The sequence below is a fragment of the Mus musculus genome, chromosome 10, assembly GCF_000001635.26.
Source record: "Mus musculus strain C57BL/6J chromosome 10, GRCm38.p6 C57BL/6J".
Classification (NCBI taxonomy): domain Eukaryota; kingdom Metazoa; phylum Chordata; class Mammalia; order Rodentia; family Muridae; genus Mus; species Mus musculus.
The window spans coordinates 13,220,257-13,234,684 of NC_000076.6; the positions used below are offsets into that span (position 1 = coordinate 13,220,257).

General features: G+C 42.7%; 1 protein-coding gene and 1 long non-coding RNA gene across 19 annotated transcripts in view; one reads left to right on the forward strand and one right to left on the reverse strand.

The window, feature by feature from the left end:
* The window catches only part of Phactr2 (phosphatase and actin regulator 2), a 266,809-nt gene that overhangs the window by 12,540 nt on the left and 239,841 nt on the right, over positions 1-14,428 (reverse strand). For 15 of the 18 annotated variants that reach the window (XM_006512673.4, XM_006512676.3, XM_006512675.3 and 12 more), the window contains 3 exons: positions 13,894-13,955; positions 12,283-12,420; positions 4,528-4,604 (listed from right to left, as the gene is read on the reverse strand). In XM_006512673.4, coding sequence (XP_006512736.1) covers positions 4,528-4,604; positions 12,283-12,420; positions 13,894-13,955 — 277 coding nt within the window. Of the gene's footprint in view, positions 1-4,523; positions 4,605-12,282; positions 12,421-13,893; positions 13,956-14,428 lie in introns of those variants that run through there. The other 3 variants (XM_030245000.1, XM_006512672.1, XM_006512666.1) reach the window with 1 other exon arrangement.
* Gm46211 lies at positions 6,147-7,352 on the forward strand. The gene is made up of 2 exons (XR_001779717.2): positions 6,147-6,629; positions 6,929-7,352. It is a non-coding gene; the product is annotated as a predicted gene, 46211 (long non-coding RNA).

Consider the following 14,428-nt stretch of genomic DNA (forward strand, 5'->3'; position numbering starts at 1 on the left):
GGTCTGATAGGAAGGCTCATTTGATGTGAGAGATAAAGTCTGGTACTAACTAGGAGAAAGAATTACTGCCATGTGTCTAGGCTGCAAAGGGATTGGTAATGATTGACAGAGAGTTTCTGCCTCCAAGAGACTGCTTAAGTCTTTTACATGCATGCTTACTTTTCTAAGGGAAATAAATGACTATATTTTTAAATTATTTTGACTAGAAACAGTAGTTTTTATCAAAACCCTTTCCTTTTAAAAGAAATACTGACACCAATGTGAAGATCACAGCATGATTTTTTTATATCTCAAAAGCCAAAATGACTTTGTTGCTGGGATACAACTCTAAAGATGTCATATACATTAATAAGAAAATAGCAATATACAGTTGCTTTGCTGCCAAGTCTTAAAGCTACTTGAGAAAGGCATGTTTATTTTGGTGGTATGAACATTTAAGGTTTCCTTATCTGAAATAACAGTTTAAAGAGTGTTAATCAATACATTTTTAAAAACCTTTTTAAGTTTATCCTCAACGTGAGCTGTTACCACCTCAAAACTTACTCAATGTGCTTTTACTTAAATGATGAAATGATCAACAAATTATTTAATTAAACACACGTTCAGTCTTTATTTCTTCAGAGGAGTAAATGGCCAATAGGATTTTGGAGGTTTAAAAAAAATCCCATCAACTAGAAAACACTATAAGACTAATTCAAAGTGCCATTGGCACAGGCAGGAACAGTCAGAGCTCCTTAGCACATACTATGGAACCCAGACACACCCGTGGATATACTAGGAGCGAGCTGCACATCTAGAAGTCACAGAGACTACTGACTTAGAATAGTAAAGCTCATGTCTGCTCCTGAATCATACACAGAAGCGTGTGGCCAACTGATTAAAGTTTTAAGTGTGAAAACAATTAGAAACAATAGTTTTAGTCTTGGCTGCTTTCCATAGAACACAGGAAAAATACAACAACAAAATAAGAAGTAACAGCACAGAAATATTTCAGGTGCAAATACTTACTCAAAAGATAGTGAAAACGTTGAAAGGCTAACAACAGGTTGGAAAAAAATACCAAGGACTTATATCTCAGATTTTACCAATCTACAGGCAATCCAAAAGAAAATTTACAAAGGTTTGAATGCAAAAGTCAAAACAATTAAAAAAGGGGTAGGGGTGTCAATAAAGCTAAGAGGAGATGCCCAGTCTTATGAAAACCAGTGGGCAACTATTAATCCTCTAGAATACAAATCTTGCAGTCACTCGCAGACCCTACGATGATGAGTGCGGTTGCGTATTCGTATACTCATCAACTGTGGATCAGTAAACCAAGAGTACTCTTGGAAAGATGACAGAGAAGAATCTCTAAAAGGTTATAAAACACATGAATCCAGAGACCTAGGAAGTCCAGTTAATGGGGTGAGCAGAGAAATACTGGCATGTGTAGATAGACATAATCATGAAGTCAAGGTCTTCGTGTTGACAATGAGAAACCAAAGCATCATAAACACCCAATAGTACCTGTTCAGTAGTGTACAGTACCCTACCTATGGGTCGCCATGGGGACGAGTGGGTATACACCAATAGGAAGGACTGACTTTCCACACAGGGTATGAGTGAGAGAGTGGATACAAGCAGTCTATACACAACATGTACATTATATATGGATGAGTTTGTAAATGTACAGGAAGCCTAGAAGTACATACCCCACCTTTAACTACTCCTTACCTATGAGAATAAAACCGAGGGTGGAAAAGGAGTGAGGGGGTGACTTTTTATTGCTATAGCTTTTACATGTTTAAGTGCTTAATGAAACACGTCATTTTGTATATAAAAAAGACATAAAGAAATGACTCTCGCATCTCCCCGTGGCAGGTGTTAGTGAAATTGCGTAGAGAACACAACAGAAAGTAGGCCTTGTAGTCTAAATACTCTCCGAGAATTACAACTTTTGTAAAAAACCATGACGTTTTTTTGCTTCTTTTCTGCTGTAATTCATTCTTGCCTCATGCTATCAAAAGGAGATAAGGTTATCAGAGCTTATGACTTATAGGAAGGCTATGCAGAGGGAAAACTGACATGAGCTTGCTGAGTGAAGACATTACATACAGCTCAGGAGTCAAGACTCAGCCACACAAGCATACACCATTTCCCCAATGGCCTGGAGGCCCCAGCCAGTTCTGTGTCACCATAAATATCCCGTCTCCCTTTTCTGATCAATTTCCCCAAAGAAGTATAGCTTCAGGAGTTACATGTTAACAGGAAGTTTTCCTGCTCTCAGCTGTATGTAGCAGGGGTTGCACATCTGGCATGTTACAGATGTAAGAGCAGATTACCACTGGGAAGCCCTCAGAGAGAGAACATTTAGGATATGTGTTTGCAAATGCAGACAAGGTCACCAGAGGCATACATGAAGGAGCTTCCAAAGATGAAGGGTGTGTCTGCCACATCAGACCTTCCTTCGTGAAGAGCGGCTATGGAGCATGACTGGAAATTGGGGCGGGGGGACCTCCACACACTTCACAGAAGCTGCCGGCTATGGAAAAATGAAGCTTGGCCTGCATTTCCTTTGCCTTGTGACAAGGTCTCCTATGTAGAACAGCACTGTGACCACTGGGCACCACGGAAGGGCTGGGAGAGCAGTATTTGGTTGCTCTACTGAGGTTGGTTCTAGATGGGGGCATTGAATCACTCTATGTGGACAAGGACAAGACAGAGGATCTTGTCTTCTTGCATTATTTTGTCCTGAAATTTTCTACAAATTCAATTATGTGACTGTGCACTCAACGCATATGTGTTTCTATGAATCTGTGCATATGTGTGTGCAAGTGAATTAGGTCAGAACAGAAAGGATTTCTCATTGAATCTGGAGTTCCAGTCCATATCCCCCTGTCCTACGCCTCCCTGATAGGCTGGGAGCCAGCAAGCCCCAAAGATGCTCCTCTCTCTGCCTCTTCAGCACTGGGGTGACAGGTGATATGGCCATGCCAGGCTGTTTACATGGGGGCTCATGCTTGTGTGGAAACTCCTCTTACCCCTGGGGCCATCACCCGAGTCCCTCAATCTGAATTCTAAAAACTTAATGTCTGTGCACATTAGGAATATGCCTGCTATGTAAACAAAGATCATATATGTATGGGATGTAAATAAATAGATAATAATAATAATAGATGTAAATAAATAGCTGTTATATGTGGAAACCAGACAGCATAAGGACTCAGTTCCCTACTAGTTTCTGTCATTTGTGAAACCAAAGGGTAATGGGAAGAAAAATCATGGCATTGTGGTTGGTTGCTGAGGCTTGGATCTTAGATGTCCACATGCTAAAGTTTTGGTCCTCAGCTTAGGTCTACTGGGAAAGCTGTAAACTTTAAGGGTGGGGCTTAGTTCTGAGACCTTGCAGTTATTGGAGGCATGCCTGTGAGGAGGATGGGGCCCACATCTCTTCTTCCTTAGTCTCATTCCTGGGCCACAGTGGGAGTGAGTGGTGTTCTTACATGTTCCCACCATGACGTGTAGGTTGGTCATAGGCCCCCAAGGCAGTGGTGCCAATGAAACATGCCCTGGAGTCTCTGAATTTGTGAATGAGAGAAAGATTCATTATCTCAGAGATTTGTCTGACTTCACAGTAGTGACTTGGGGAGCAGATCAAAACTTGGCTCTTGTAAGTTCTAGCTTCTGAAAATTCACTTTCTGTCCCAAATACTGCCCTGTGATCCTGAAGTAACACATGTTCTCACACTGCCTACCACCAGTTTTTTGCTCAGGGCACAGAACTTGCTTCCCAAAAGGAAACAAAAAGGAGGACTGTAATATAACCCCTCAGAATGATTCAGACTCCACTGAAAAGAAATAATAATAATAAAAAAGACCTCATTTTAGAATTTTAAAAATAATTTATTTGTTTTTTATTTTATGTGCACTGTATGTCTGCGTATGTCTGTGTATGTTTGTGTATGTGTGTCTGTCTATGTCTGTGTATTTCTGTGTGTATATGTCTGTGTATGTCTGTGTATGTGTGTCTGTCTATGTCTGTGTATGTCTGTGTGTATATGTCTGTGTATGTCTGTGTATGTCTGTGTATGTATGTGTGTCTGTGTGAGGATGTTGGATCATCTGGAACTGGAGTTACAGACACTAGTGAGCCACCACGTGGGTGCTGGGAATTGAACCTGGGTCCTCTAGGAAGAGCAGCCAGTGCTCCTAACTACTGAGCTTTCTCTCCAGGCCCTTCCCCACCCAAATATTATGCACCGGGATTAGTTTAGGTATTCTTAAAGGACAACTAAGCCATAAATGTTCTCAGGAAAGTCTAGACATTTATAGTCTGATCCAGCTATATCTTTAAGTCTGCAACCAGGACTCTATATTACTAGGAAAAGCAAAAAGCAAGAAGGGACAGACTTGGGGGAAGCAGAAGCATTCACTAGAGGATTTCCTGCCAAACCACATCAAAAAATTAAATCGTGATGCAATATAGCTGCCATGAAATTTACCAGGTTGAGTATTCTCAATATGCAAAACTAAATCTTGTCTACCTACCTTGTAAACTGTCGACTCTCTTCATGAACTTCCATTTCTGTGCTTTTAAATTCATTTAGTTCTTTCCTTATTGCTGCCTAAACAGGAGAAAACGGAGCAGAATTTAGGTAACGTATTTTCCCAACCTATAGAGCACCCACAAGGCAGATATTCTTCTATGACGTAATATTGTAGGGGAGAGAAAAAGATCACTAATTTATCCCAGATTAAGATTTAACAAATGAAACGCGTTACAGTCTCATCACCCCTGGTGTAAAAACTGGATATTAGAAAAATCTTCAAAATCTGAGGATTTCTGAGCCTCAGTGTAACTCACAAAGGGAAAAGTTCCACACCCAACCTCATGTGACAGTCACAAAGTCAAGGTATGGTAAAAACTCGTATAATGACCTTCAAGATACGTGTGTGCAGTGTGTATGAATGCAAATGAGTTCTTTATGCCGTGGTGGGGACCAAGCCCGGGGCCTCATGCATACCAGGAAAGCACTCTCACACTGAGTCAGACTCCTGGCCCCATAGAGGAGCTTTGTGTGTTGACCAGGGCATCATCCCTCAGCTAGCTCATCTCGTTATGCCTTCGAAAATATCCCAAATTCTGGAAACTCTCTTAACTCTGCATATCAGAAACACCCTTGGTTGTGCGTTTCAGAGGAGGGCTATTCAGGTGAAGGCTGAACTAGAGCTCAGCCAGCCTCCCCAAGAGTCACCTGAGTGGGGAGGGTGGCAGCAGGGTGCTCAATAGCCTCATTGTCTTGTCTAGTCTGTGTGTCATACAGAATGTCCTTCCACCCTCTGATGACCACAGCAGACGTGAGGCATGTGGGGTTTCCAGAGAATCCATATTCTGTTCCCAGAAAAGTTTTACATTGAAGCCCGCCTGCCCGCCCACAGCAACACAGCTTTGATTTGCTACCACAGGGATGCCAAGAAGGCTGTTGCTATTTATTTTTTCATGTTGAAAGTTTAGACAAACAGGGCTGAAAATTCAGCATAGCATTTAAAGCCACTCAGAGAAAAATCAAATGGAGGCCTTATTTAAAGAACATATAATCCATGCCATGTACAACAAGATGCTTATGCATGCAGACTGGAAAGTGGAGACGCCCCTCCGAATGCTAACTTTGGCTGTCTGTTAACAGACAGTGGCAGGATTATGCATGGGTTTAGTTTTAATTTCTGTCTTATTTTTATTTCCTATTTTTCTACAGAGGGTATTTCACTCACATAAAACGTACTAAAAAAAAAAAAAAAGGTCCACATCTTTATAAACCCTATGCAGATTGCACCACTCAGACAAAACCCAGATTAGTGTAAATATTTTTTATGCAAAGAATGTCTTCTGTCATATAAAAGGAAAAGTAGATATGAAACGTTCTTATGACAACTATGCTAAAGGGACTGACTCTGGTTAAACACAGAATGCCAGTGTAAACCACAGGAAGTCCTTTCCCAGAGAGATAGCGGAATCTACTTTGTGACTGAAAGTCAATGAACTTTGGAAAAGGGAAAAGATAGAAGAAAGCCCCAAGACCCCTTCGTGGCCCTCTCCCATCATTAACCACCAGTGCGCAGTTTACAGACTCCCCTTCCAAGTATATATTTAATGTGATAATGAAGCCCTGTTGTCACAGACTGTCTCCTTTCCCCAGATACACTCTGTAGGTCTGGAAGTGTCTTTGGAGGACTAGGACAGTGAACAGTAGTTCTAATTTTATTACTAGCTTTTGGAAGTGCCAAAGCAAGCAGAGACTTATTTGTGGGCCAGAGTCCCCTGTGACACAGTAATGCAGCAGTCATAACAATGTGGACACTTGGTTTCGGCCATAGAAATAACTGGCACAGGAGCCAGGAGCCAGTTGCTCAAATGAAGTTTTAGAAAAAGTTTGGCCTTGAAAAGAAGTGTTTCAGTATACATAGGGCAGAGAATTCCAACTCCGTGCTCATTTAAAAGTTTCTTCTTTACACAAAAGCTTTTAGGGGAGGCCGTGTGAAGGGCTGCAGTTGGACTCAGAAGGCACGGATGCTGGTCTTAATGCGCCATAGGACTGTGACATGGAATAGCTCTCTGCTCAAGCTGCAGCTTTTCTGCTGCTATCGTTTAGGTGAGTGTCACCTCTCATCCGTGTGCTCCATTGTTCAGGGAGGGATTATTCGAAGTGCCGTGAACATTTAACAGGTCGGGCCTTATGAGGGCCATGTCTGTAGGTGACTGGGGGCACGCCTCTGAAGAGATTATTGGACTATGCTCTAGCTTCTCTTTGCTCTTTTGACTCATGATGTATGGCATCCCCACTAGAGACCCTAGCTCTTGGGTACCCAGACTGTGAATCAAACCTTCTCGACTTACAAGTTAATTGCTTTAATCACCTCTTTTTTTTTTTTTTCTTTTTCTTTTTTACAGTGACAGGAAACCAGCTAACATACCCACCTAGAAAATAGTAATGAAAATTCATGATGCAATTAAGAATAATAGTTCAAAGAGTATTTTTAAAATGTGAGGAATACTGTAGAGTCACCAATGAGATATCATTTAGATTTAAAACAGTTCATAGTTTAGGCTGGTGACTGACAGTTCTTTGGAATGGAATGGAAGTGGGTACTGCTGAAGGAAAGCTGGATTTAAACAAGACCAAGGACTTACTGGTGATAGGGAGCTACCACTTGGAAGAGTATGGTAAAACCCAATGAAAATATCCAGAGAGAAATAGTTGGGATATGGAGTTTGTAAGTCAGGACTACTACAACCTGTGCCCGGCTGAACACAATACAATTGATAACCTTCAAGTGCCCATATCATGCCCACACTGCTACCTTCCGAGAGCCAGTTACACACTCACAGACACAGCCCATTTCTCTTCTGCACTGCCCCTTCTCAAGACCTTCCTAAGATGCAGTACCCTGTTTATTCTGGGTAAACCCTGCCACTACTCTGAACAGGTAAAAACAGCAGACTCACGGGGTTTCTGTCACTGGACCAGTCTAGCATGAGCTTGTTCCTGGCCCGGCAACATTTGCTTCTTGGAAGCCGGTTACCATGTGAAACACATTTGACAGCACTGCAGAGCAAGATGCCGGGATGAGAATCCCCAACACAAAGGAAGACTCCAGAGGATGGACGTCCTCCGAACGTTCATTGGGGTGCCACGCAGACGCCCATGCAGACACCGTGGAGACAGACGTCAGTGAGCAGGAGGACACAGACACATTCATGAAGAAACTACTTTGGCAAGTGGGTTCTTGAGTCCCACAGCATCTCTTCAAATCCACGTGGGCCTGACAGAACCCCACAAAGTCTTGATGTGTTCAAGAATTCCTCCCTACAAACTTGTAAGCATTCTATATCACTGATGTAAGCCAGTAACTTTGGACTGCTTTGTCACATGACAGTTAATAACCTAAATGATATTCTGAGCTGACACAGAGGCCCAGCTCTTGTGACCTACTGGATACCAAACGTGCATTGAGTCATTAAGTTGAAACCACCCATAATCCTTCATGTCATCCATCCATCCAATAAAGTGCTTCATTTCCATGGGTGTGCTGGTTTGTATTTAGAAGTCATAGATCAGTAGTAATGTGTAACCACATAGCAACAAGTGTTAACACAGCAGGAGACACTCATTTATCCAATTATGGAACCAAGTGCTCACTTCTAAAATTTACTCGGTAAGGACCCACTTCAATTCTGTCAGTTACTACTTTGGAAGAAAGAAGATTTCTCAGGGGTTCAAAAGAAGAAAATTTAAACCTTTTGTATTAACAAGATGCACAGGGTATAAACATAACTACTGCTTTTTTTTAAAGATAAGAATAGACCTTAGGCCTAATAATTCTCTAAGTGTAACTGGGGTTGGTTTGTTGAAAGAGAGAGAAGATGGACTGAAGTGGTGGGACTGTAGCCATTGGTGCTAGGCTGGGCTACCAATGGGGAACCATTCAGCTGAAACTAACCTCTAAGAGGACCGAGGCAACAACCCCAAATCGCAGGAAGCCGCACTGAGACCACATGCACAGTGGCGTTTGGGATCATGGAAATTAAACGCAGGACATACAAACGACTAAACCCAAGTTTAAGCGTGGCTAGTAGAGAGTAGCCACATGCTTGCCCTTGTCAAATCAGCTCTGGTCAGTTTGGGGCACTCCTTGGCCAGAAGCACCAGGCAATTTGTTGAAAATACAGTTCTTGCAGCCTTCTGAAACGCTACAGTCGAGGTTGTAAGTGAAGAGTTCGTTAAGAGTTTCCACTTGATATCTTTTGTTTATTTCTTTGCTAAATGTAGCTATCAAACAATGAGTGGCTTGCTTGCTGACTCGTTAAGCTTGGTGTTATGGAAAGTGAAGTGTGCATGCTGTGAGCTAGCTAATGACATCCTACAGAGGGACAATCACACTCTTCCCGAGGACCTCGCTAGTTGGTGCAGTACTGGAAAGGCACTATTCATCTTCGTGTCCCTTGTACCTAGAATATTGCTGATTTTTAATCAACAGGGCAGATGAGTGTGTCATCAGTAAATAATCTGTTATTATTCTGGTTCACCAGAAAATTTTACATTGAAATTTTCATCAGTATTTTAAATTCCAACCCAACATGGGTAACTATGGAGTGAAACCACTTATGGGTTCTAAATAATATTTGCATTTATTTTTCTTTAAAAAGTAATATAAACTTTCGGTAATTTTATTTTCGGTAAATTTATTTTCACTAGTTTTTTGTTGTTGTTGTTGTTGTTGTTTTTTGAGACAGGGTTTCTCTGTGTAGCCCTGGCTGTCCTGAAACTCACTTTGTAGACCATGCTGGTCTCGAACTCCAAAATCCATCTGCATCTGCCTCCCAAGTGCTGGGATTAAAGGCGTGCGCCACCACTGCCCACTAGTTGTTTTTTAAAATGGGGCATAGAGATCAATACTTTAAAATCTTAAGCTAATTTTAAGCTACACCTATTTATTTTTGTGTTTGGAGTGGATCTGTGCTTGTGTAGGATGCAGCATGTGCAATGGCTGGCATGTGGATGGCCGAGGACTCCCTTCCACCACATGCATCCCGGGGACCAAACTCAGGCTGTCAGGCTTGTTGGCAAATGGTTTCACCCACCGTGCTATCTCAGCGGCCTCATAACCTAATTCTTAACACAACAGTTAAATCATACTTAATGAATTTTATACCAATTAACTTAAGGAAGCAAATACATTATTTAGAATCTGACCAATAGGTGTCATGAAGTATCTTAAGGTAAAAGTAACAAAAAAATCTCTTTTTTTGGTGTAATAGCAATTAACATGCTATTTTCATCTGTAAATACCATGATTTTAGCATGTGGGCCACATTTCTGTACACATACGTGTGTTGTGTGTGTGTGCCCTCACCGGGCATGTACTGAAGCCTGAAGGTGACATCAGGAGATTGTCCTCAGTCAGCCTCCACATCATTTCCTGAGACAGGATATCTCAGTGAGCCTGGGGGTCACTGTTTCAGCCAGACTGTCTGCTCAGCATCTCAGGGATGCATCCGTCTGTTCCTGCCCCTCGCTGCTGGGCTTACAAATATGCACACGCACTCTCAGCTCTCTCACACAGAATTCTAGGATCCAGGTTGTTGTTTTTAACGCTTGCTGGGCAGCACTTTACCTATGGAACCAGCTACCTAGCCCCTGTATAAATGGATTTTTACGAGTGTGGGAAATGACTTAATTTCTCTGTGTTATGTAAAAAATAGTAATTTTTGAAAATTCATAAAAATGCCATGCCTTCATCTGAATTGTCATTGTTGATTTTTCCCATTTGTGATTCTGGATATTCAGCTATTTGACAACAAACACACACTACTTGCATGTACAAAACACACTGCATGTAAATAGATCACTTGCATGTATAAAACATGCTATATATAAACCTGTCCAATTTTTGCAGTTTTCTGTTTTCTAATTTCTACCTTTAAAAGTACAGCTTTTTTTTGTCTAAAATTCTTACTTTTCTCTCGAGAACACAGACACAATAATAACACAGCCCTAGAAATGTTGTCCTTTAGACCTTAGCACACCTCATGGTGACTACGTGAGATTTCTGAGGGAGAGAGCGAGCCTCGCTTGTAAGTCAGGAGGGACTCTGCTCTACCTGGACCTTGGGTGCTAGGAGCAAGGGAGATGTGAGAATTCTATTTCTTCAGAGTACTCCAGAACAGAAGCCATGCTTGCAGAACAAATCCTGACCAGGCCCAAAACCCCGCAGTTAACAAGCCTGAGACGGAAGCCTGTCTTACTCTCAGTTCAAATGATCTTAAAAAGAAAACTCTGCCCACTATAGCTGCAGACGAATGAGTTCTGCTTCTTACAACAGGGCAAAGCTAAGTCAGGGCTGCTCTGGGGAATGGCAAATTGAGTTTATACATGAGGGTGGCTGGTCATTTAGATGGTCCTGTGCTTTCCACAGTCTATGGATGTCACTGTTTACGTGGCCTGTCTAAAGGTTAGCATTTGAATAATCAGGTGGGTGCTAATGTATGTGGCAAATTGTGCTTTTCTAAGATGGCCAAGATAACACCTTCAGTTCACACAAGCTGACTTTACTGCTCTCCCACCAAGAGGCAGACTTATCTATTCCCTTCTCCTTCTTTAACTGGCCTTATGACTTGCCTGGAACTAATGGAATGCAGTGGACATACAGCCAAGTGACTTCCAAAGCTGACTGGAAAAGGCCAAGTAGCTTTTCCTGGGCTCTGAGGGAAGAGGTTTGGTGACTCACAATGAAGAGGTAGCTCTGTGGGCAGCCCAGCTGAGAGTACCACATCCCAGCCACAGCAACCAAGACACAAACCATGTTGGAGAGACAATGCTGAATCTTTCAGGGCAGCCTGATCACCAGGGAGATAACACTGAGTGACCTTGGCCAACCTCATGGAAAGCAGACTTGTCTAAATGACGCTCGACTCTATTCCAATCTACGGAACCTATAAGATGTAAGAAACTTGTCTCTGCTCTTCATCACTAAGCTTAGGGGTGGCTTGCTGCATGGGACAGTGGCTGCAGCGGTGTTAACTAGAAGCCACGGAAGGAAGAAGAGCAATGAAAGCCCACAGCTGACGGCAGAGGAACTGGAACAAGTGAACTTCTTGAAGAGGGACCAGCTGCATGGCAACTACGCACTAGCTTTTTTCTGAGACCCAGTTGAACTCTACTGAACTGCTATTACTGTATATGACACATAAATGTGCCGGTGTTCAGAGAGAAAGAGACACAGAGAGAGAGAGAGACAGAGAGAGAGAGAGAGAGACAGAGACAGAGACAGAGAGAGAGAGAGACACAGAGAGAGAGAGACAGAGAGAGACAGAGAGAGAGACACACAGAGAGAGAGACAGAGAGAGACAGAGAGAGAGACACAGAGAGAGAGAGACAGACAGAGAGAGAGACAGAGACAGAGACAGAGAGATACAGAGAGAGAGACAGAGAGAGAGACAGAGAGAGACAGAGAGAGAGACAGAGAGAGAGACAGAGAGAGAGACAGAGAGAGAGAGACAGACAGAGAGAGAGACAGAGACAGAGACAGAGAGATACAGAGAGAGAGAGACAGAGAGAGAGACACAGAGAGAGACAGAGAGAGACAGAGAGAGAGACAGAGACAGAGACAGAGAGAGAGACAGAGAGAGAGAGAGACAGAGGGAGGGACAGAGACAGACAGAGAGAGAGAGAGAGAGATAGGAGGAGGATGGAGGATGAGTATGCAGGTTTTGGGAGAAAAAAAATGCCACTCTGAGATTCTTGCCTTGTCTGCAGGTGTCAACCTGGCCCAGGGCTTGTCTGCTCGGCGGTCATAGTCTGGGGAATCTGTCACTTCTACATACTCATTGAACCGCAGGATCCTTCGGGCTTGTAGCTCTGCCACGGTAGGTCTCAGGCTGAGCTGCAGGAGGGCAGGGGGAAGACAGAGATGAGTTACATGTTTTTACAGCCTCTAGGTGGCAAGTTTTCTGTCTGGAACATTTCAAAGTTAAGGTCACTTTCAGGTATTAAAAGAGAAGCCACAGCATCTTGGGAATTCATAATGAGACCTAGAAAGCAGCGTGCCCTCATTTCCAGACTAGAAAAGCATCCGTGCTAGCTAGCTAGGTCAGCTTTTGGTAACTGTCCCTACAACACGTCTGGTGCTGAGACTAAGGCTTGCCCATCATCTCTGACAGACACAGCAATCCATAGTGACAAAGTCCCACCAGTAACACAGCTCTAGGGTCACTGTGGTGACATTTGACACGTTAAGACAAAAGCTATGGACCTCCCAGAAAATGCAAATGAGTCTCTGCTAGCAGCACATGGAGAAATAGTGTTTTCTCTGTAGCAGTGGCCCAGAGAAAGGCTCAGCTGCAGCAAGGCCTTCCTGGGAAGATGGGCAGATGAGGGAGGCTTCCTGGAGAAGAGTCCTTTCTGCAGCTTTTCTGACTTGTCTGCTCCTGGGGCCTGCTTCTTGTGTCCTCTGCACCATTCAAGTGTATCATTCGATGTGACCTGGCCCACCCCACATGCCTTTGCTTCTCTCGCTTTCCCCTTTCACAAGCACCAAGAATAAGACTGGAAGAATTCTGACACTTGAAAGGGACCCAGACCTGCCTTGGGATAATTCTGCTGTGAACTCTCCAGCCAGTGATCAACCATGTGAGTAAGGATACACATTCAATTATGGTCTCCCCCTGCCCTTCTCCAGGCATGGATGGCACAGCTGAGACAGCTCCCTCAGGAGGATTTATAGTGGAATGTAAATTCTGATAGTGCTTAAGTTCTCCAAAGGCTATTATTTTTAGCACAGGGGGCAAAGCTCCCTGGTCCTGGGGTCAGGTTTGTATCTCTGTAAAGAAGTGGGGAAGTCTGCCTGGGTTCCAGCGATAAGCAACTTGTCGACTTTGGTAACACTGTGGTCAAATTCACTTAATAAATTACTCACCCAGGTCTGCTACAGGACAGTGACAAATTGTTAATAGTCACAAAATACTTATTTAGTATTTCCAAGGCTTAATGGAAAGTGTGAGCACTTGAAAATCCAATTAAAGACATGAAAATATATGAAAATGTTAACGTTGGCTCCCTAGATGGAAGATTTGTGTGTGACACTTTCTTTTTCTGTCCCCTTTTGTATCTAAACTTTTTTCACTTAAAATACACATGTTCACATAAATGCAATGTACAAACTTCGTAAATTTTTTTCAAAATGAACATAGCACGCAAATAAGACACAAGTGATTTGAATGACTTGAATCATACGGTGGAGTACTAGGAGCAATCATCCCTGAACATCCCACTCACGAGGTCAGAGTGGGTTTGCATCTAATAAAAATAGACTGTGACCCAGAACACGCATGCTCATTAGCAGTCATGACAACATCACCTTCCGGCTGAGCCTCCGCTTGAGCTCCATTTTCGCCTCTTGTTCCTCTTCTTCGTTCTTTTCTGTTAATTAGGGGAGGCATAAGGACAGTTACCAGAGACAATCATATAATCAGAAAAGTCTACCAGGAACAATTTTCAGGTCTGGCATATGCTGATCAAGCATGCCGTCACCTTAGAAATGTATCCAAAGGCTCTTCAGAAGTGTCCAATATACATGTTATATATGTGCATATATGTAACGGTACCTTCCTTCTTAACGGAGCTGGTAAACTTTCTTCACTGATTTTAAACAAGATTTCTTGTTCTATGTCTATCCTATTGCTGACCACCTCAGGGTTTTAGAAATACAATCTACCAGAATTCAGATAAAAATTTACTTCTGGATCTGCCCTTCATGGGAAAAATCCAGGACACACTAAAAAGAACAAATTAGAACCATCCAGTGCACGTCCGAGCTGCTGACTTCCATTCAAACCCAACCAAAATATTTGGTTTGTCTTCCTATGTTTCCATAGAAGCAAAATGTAAGCATT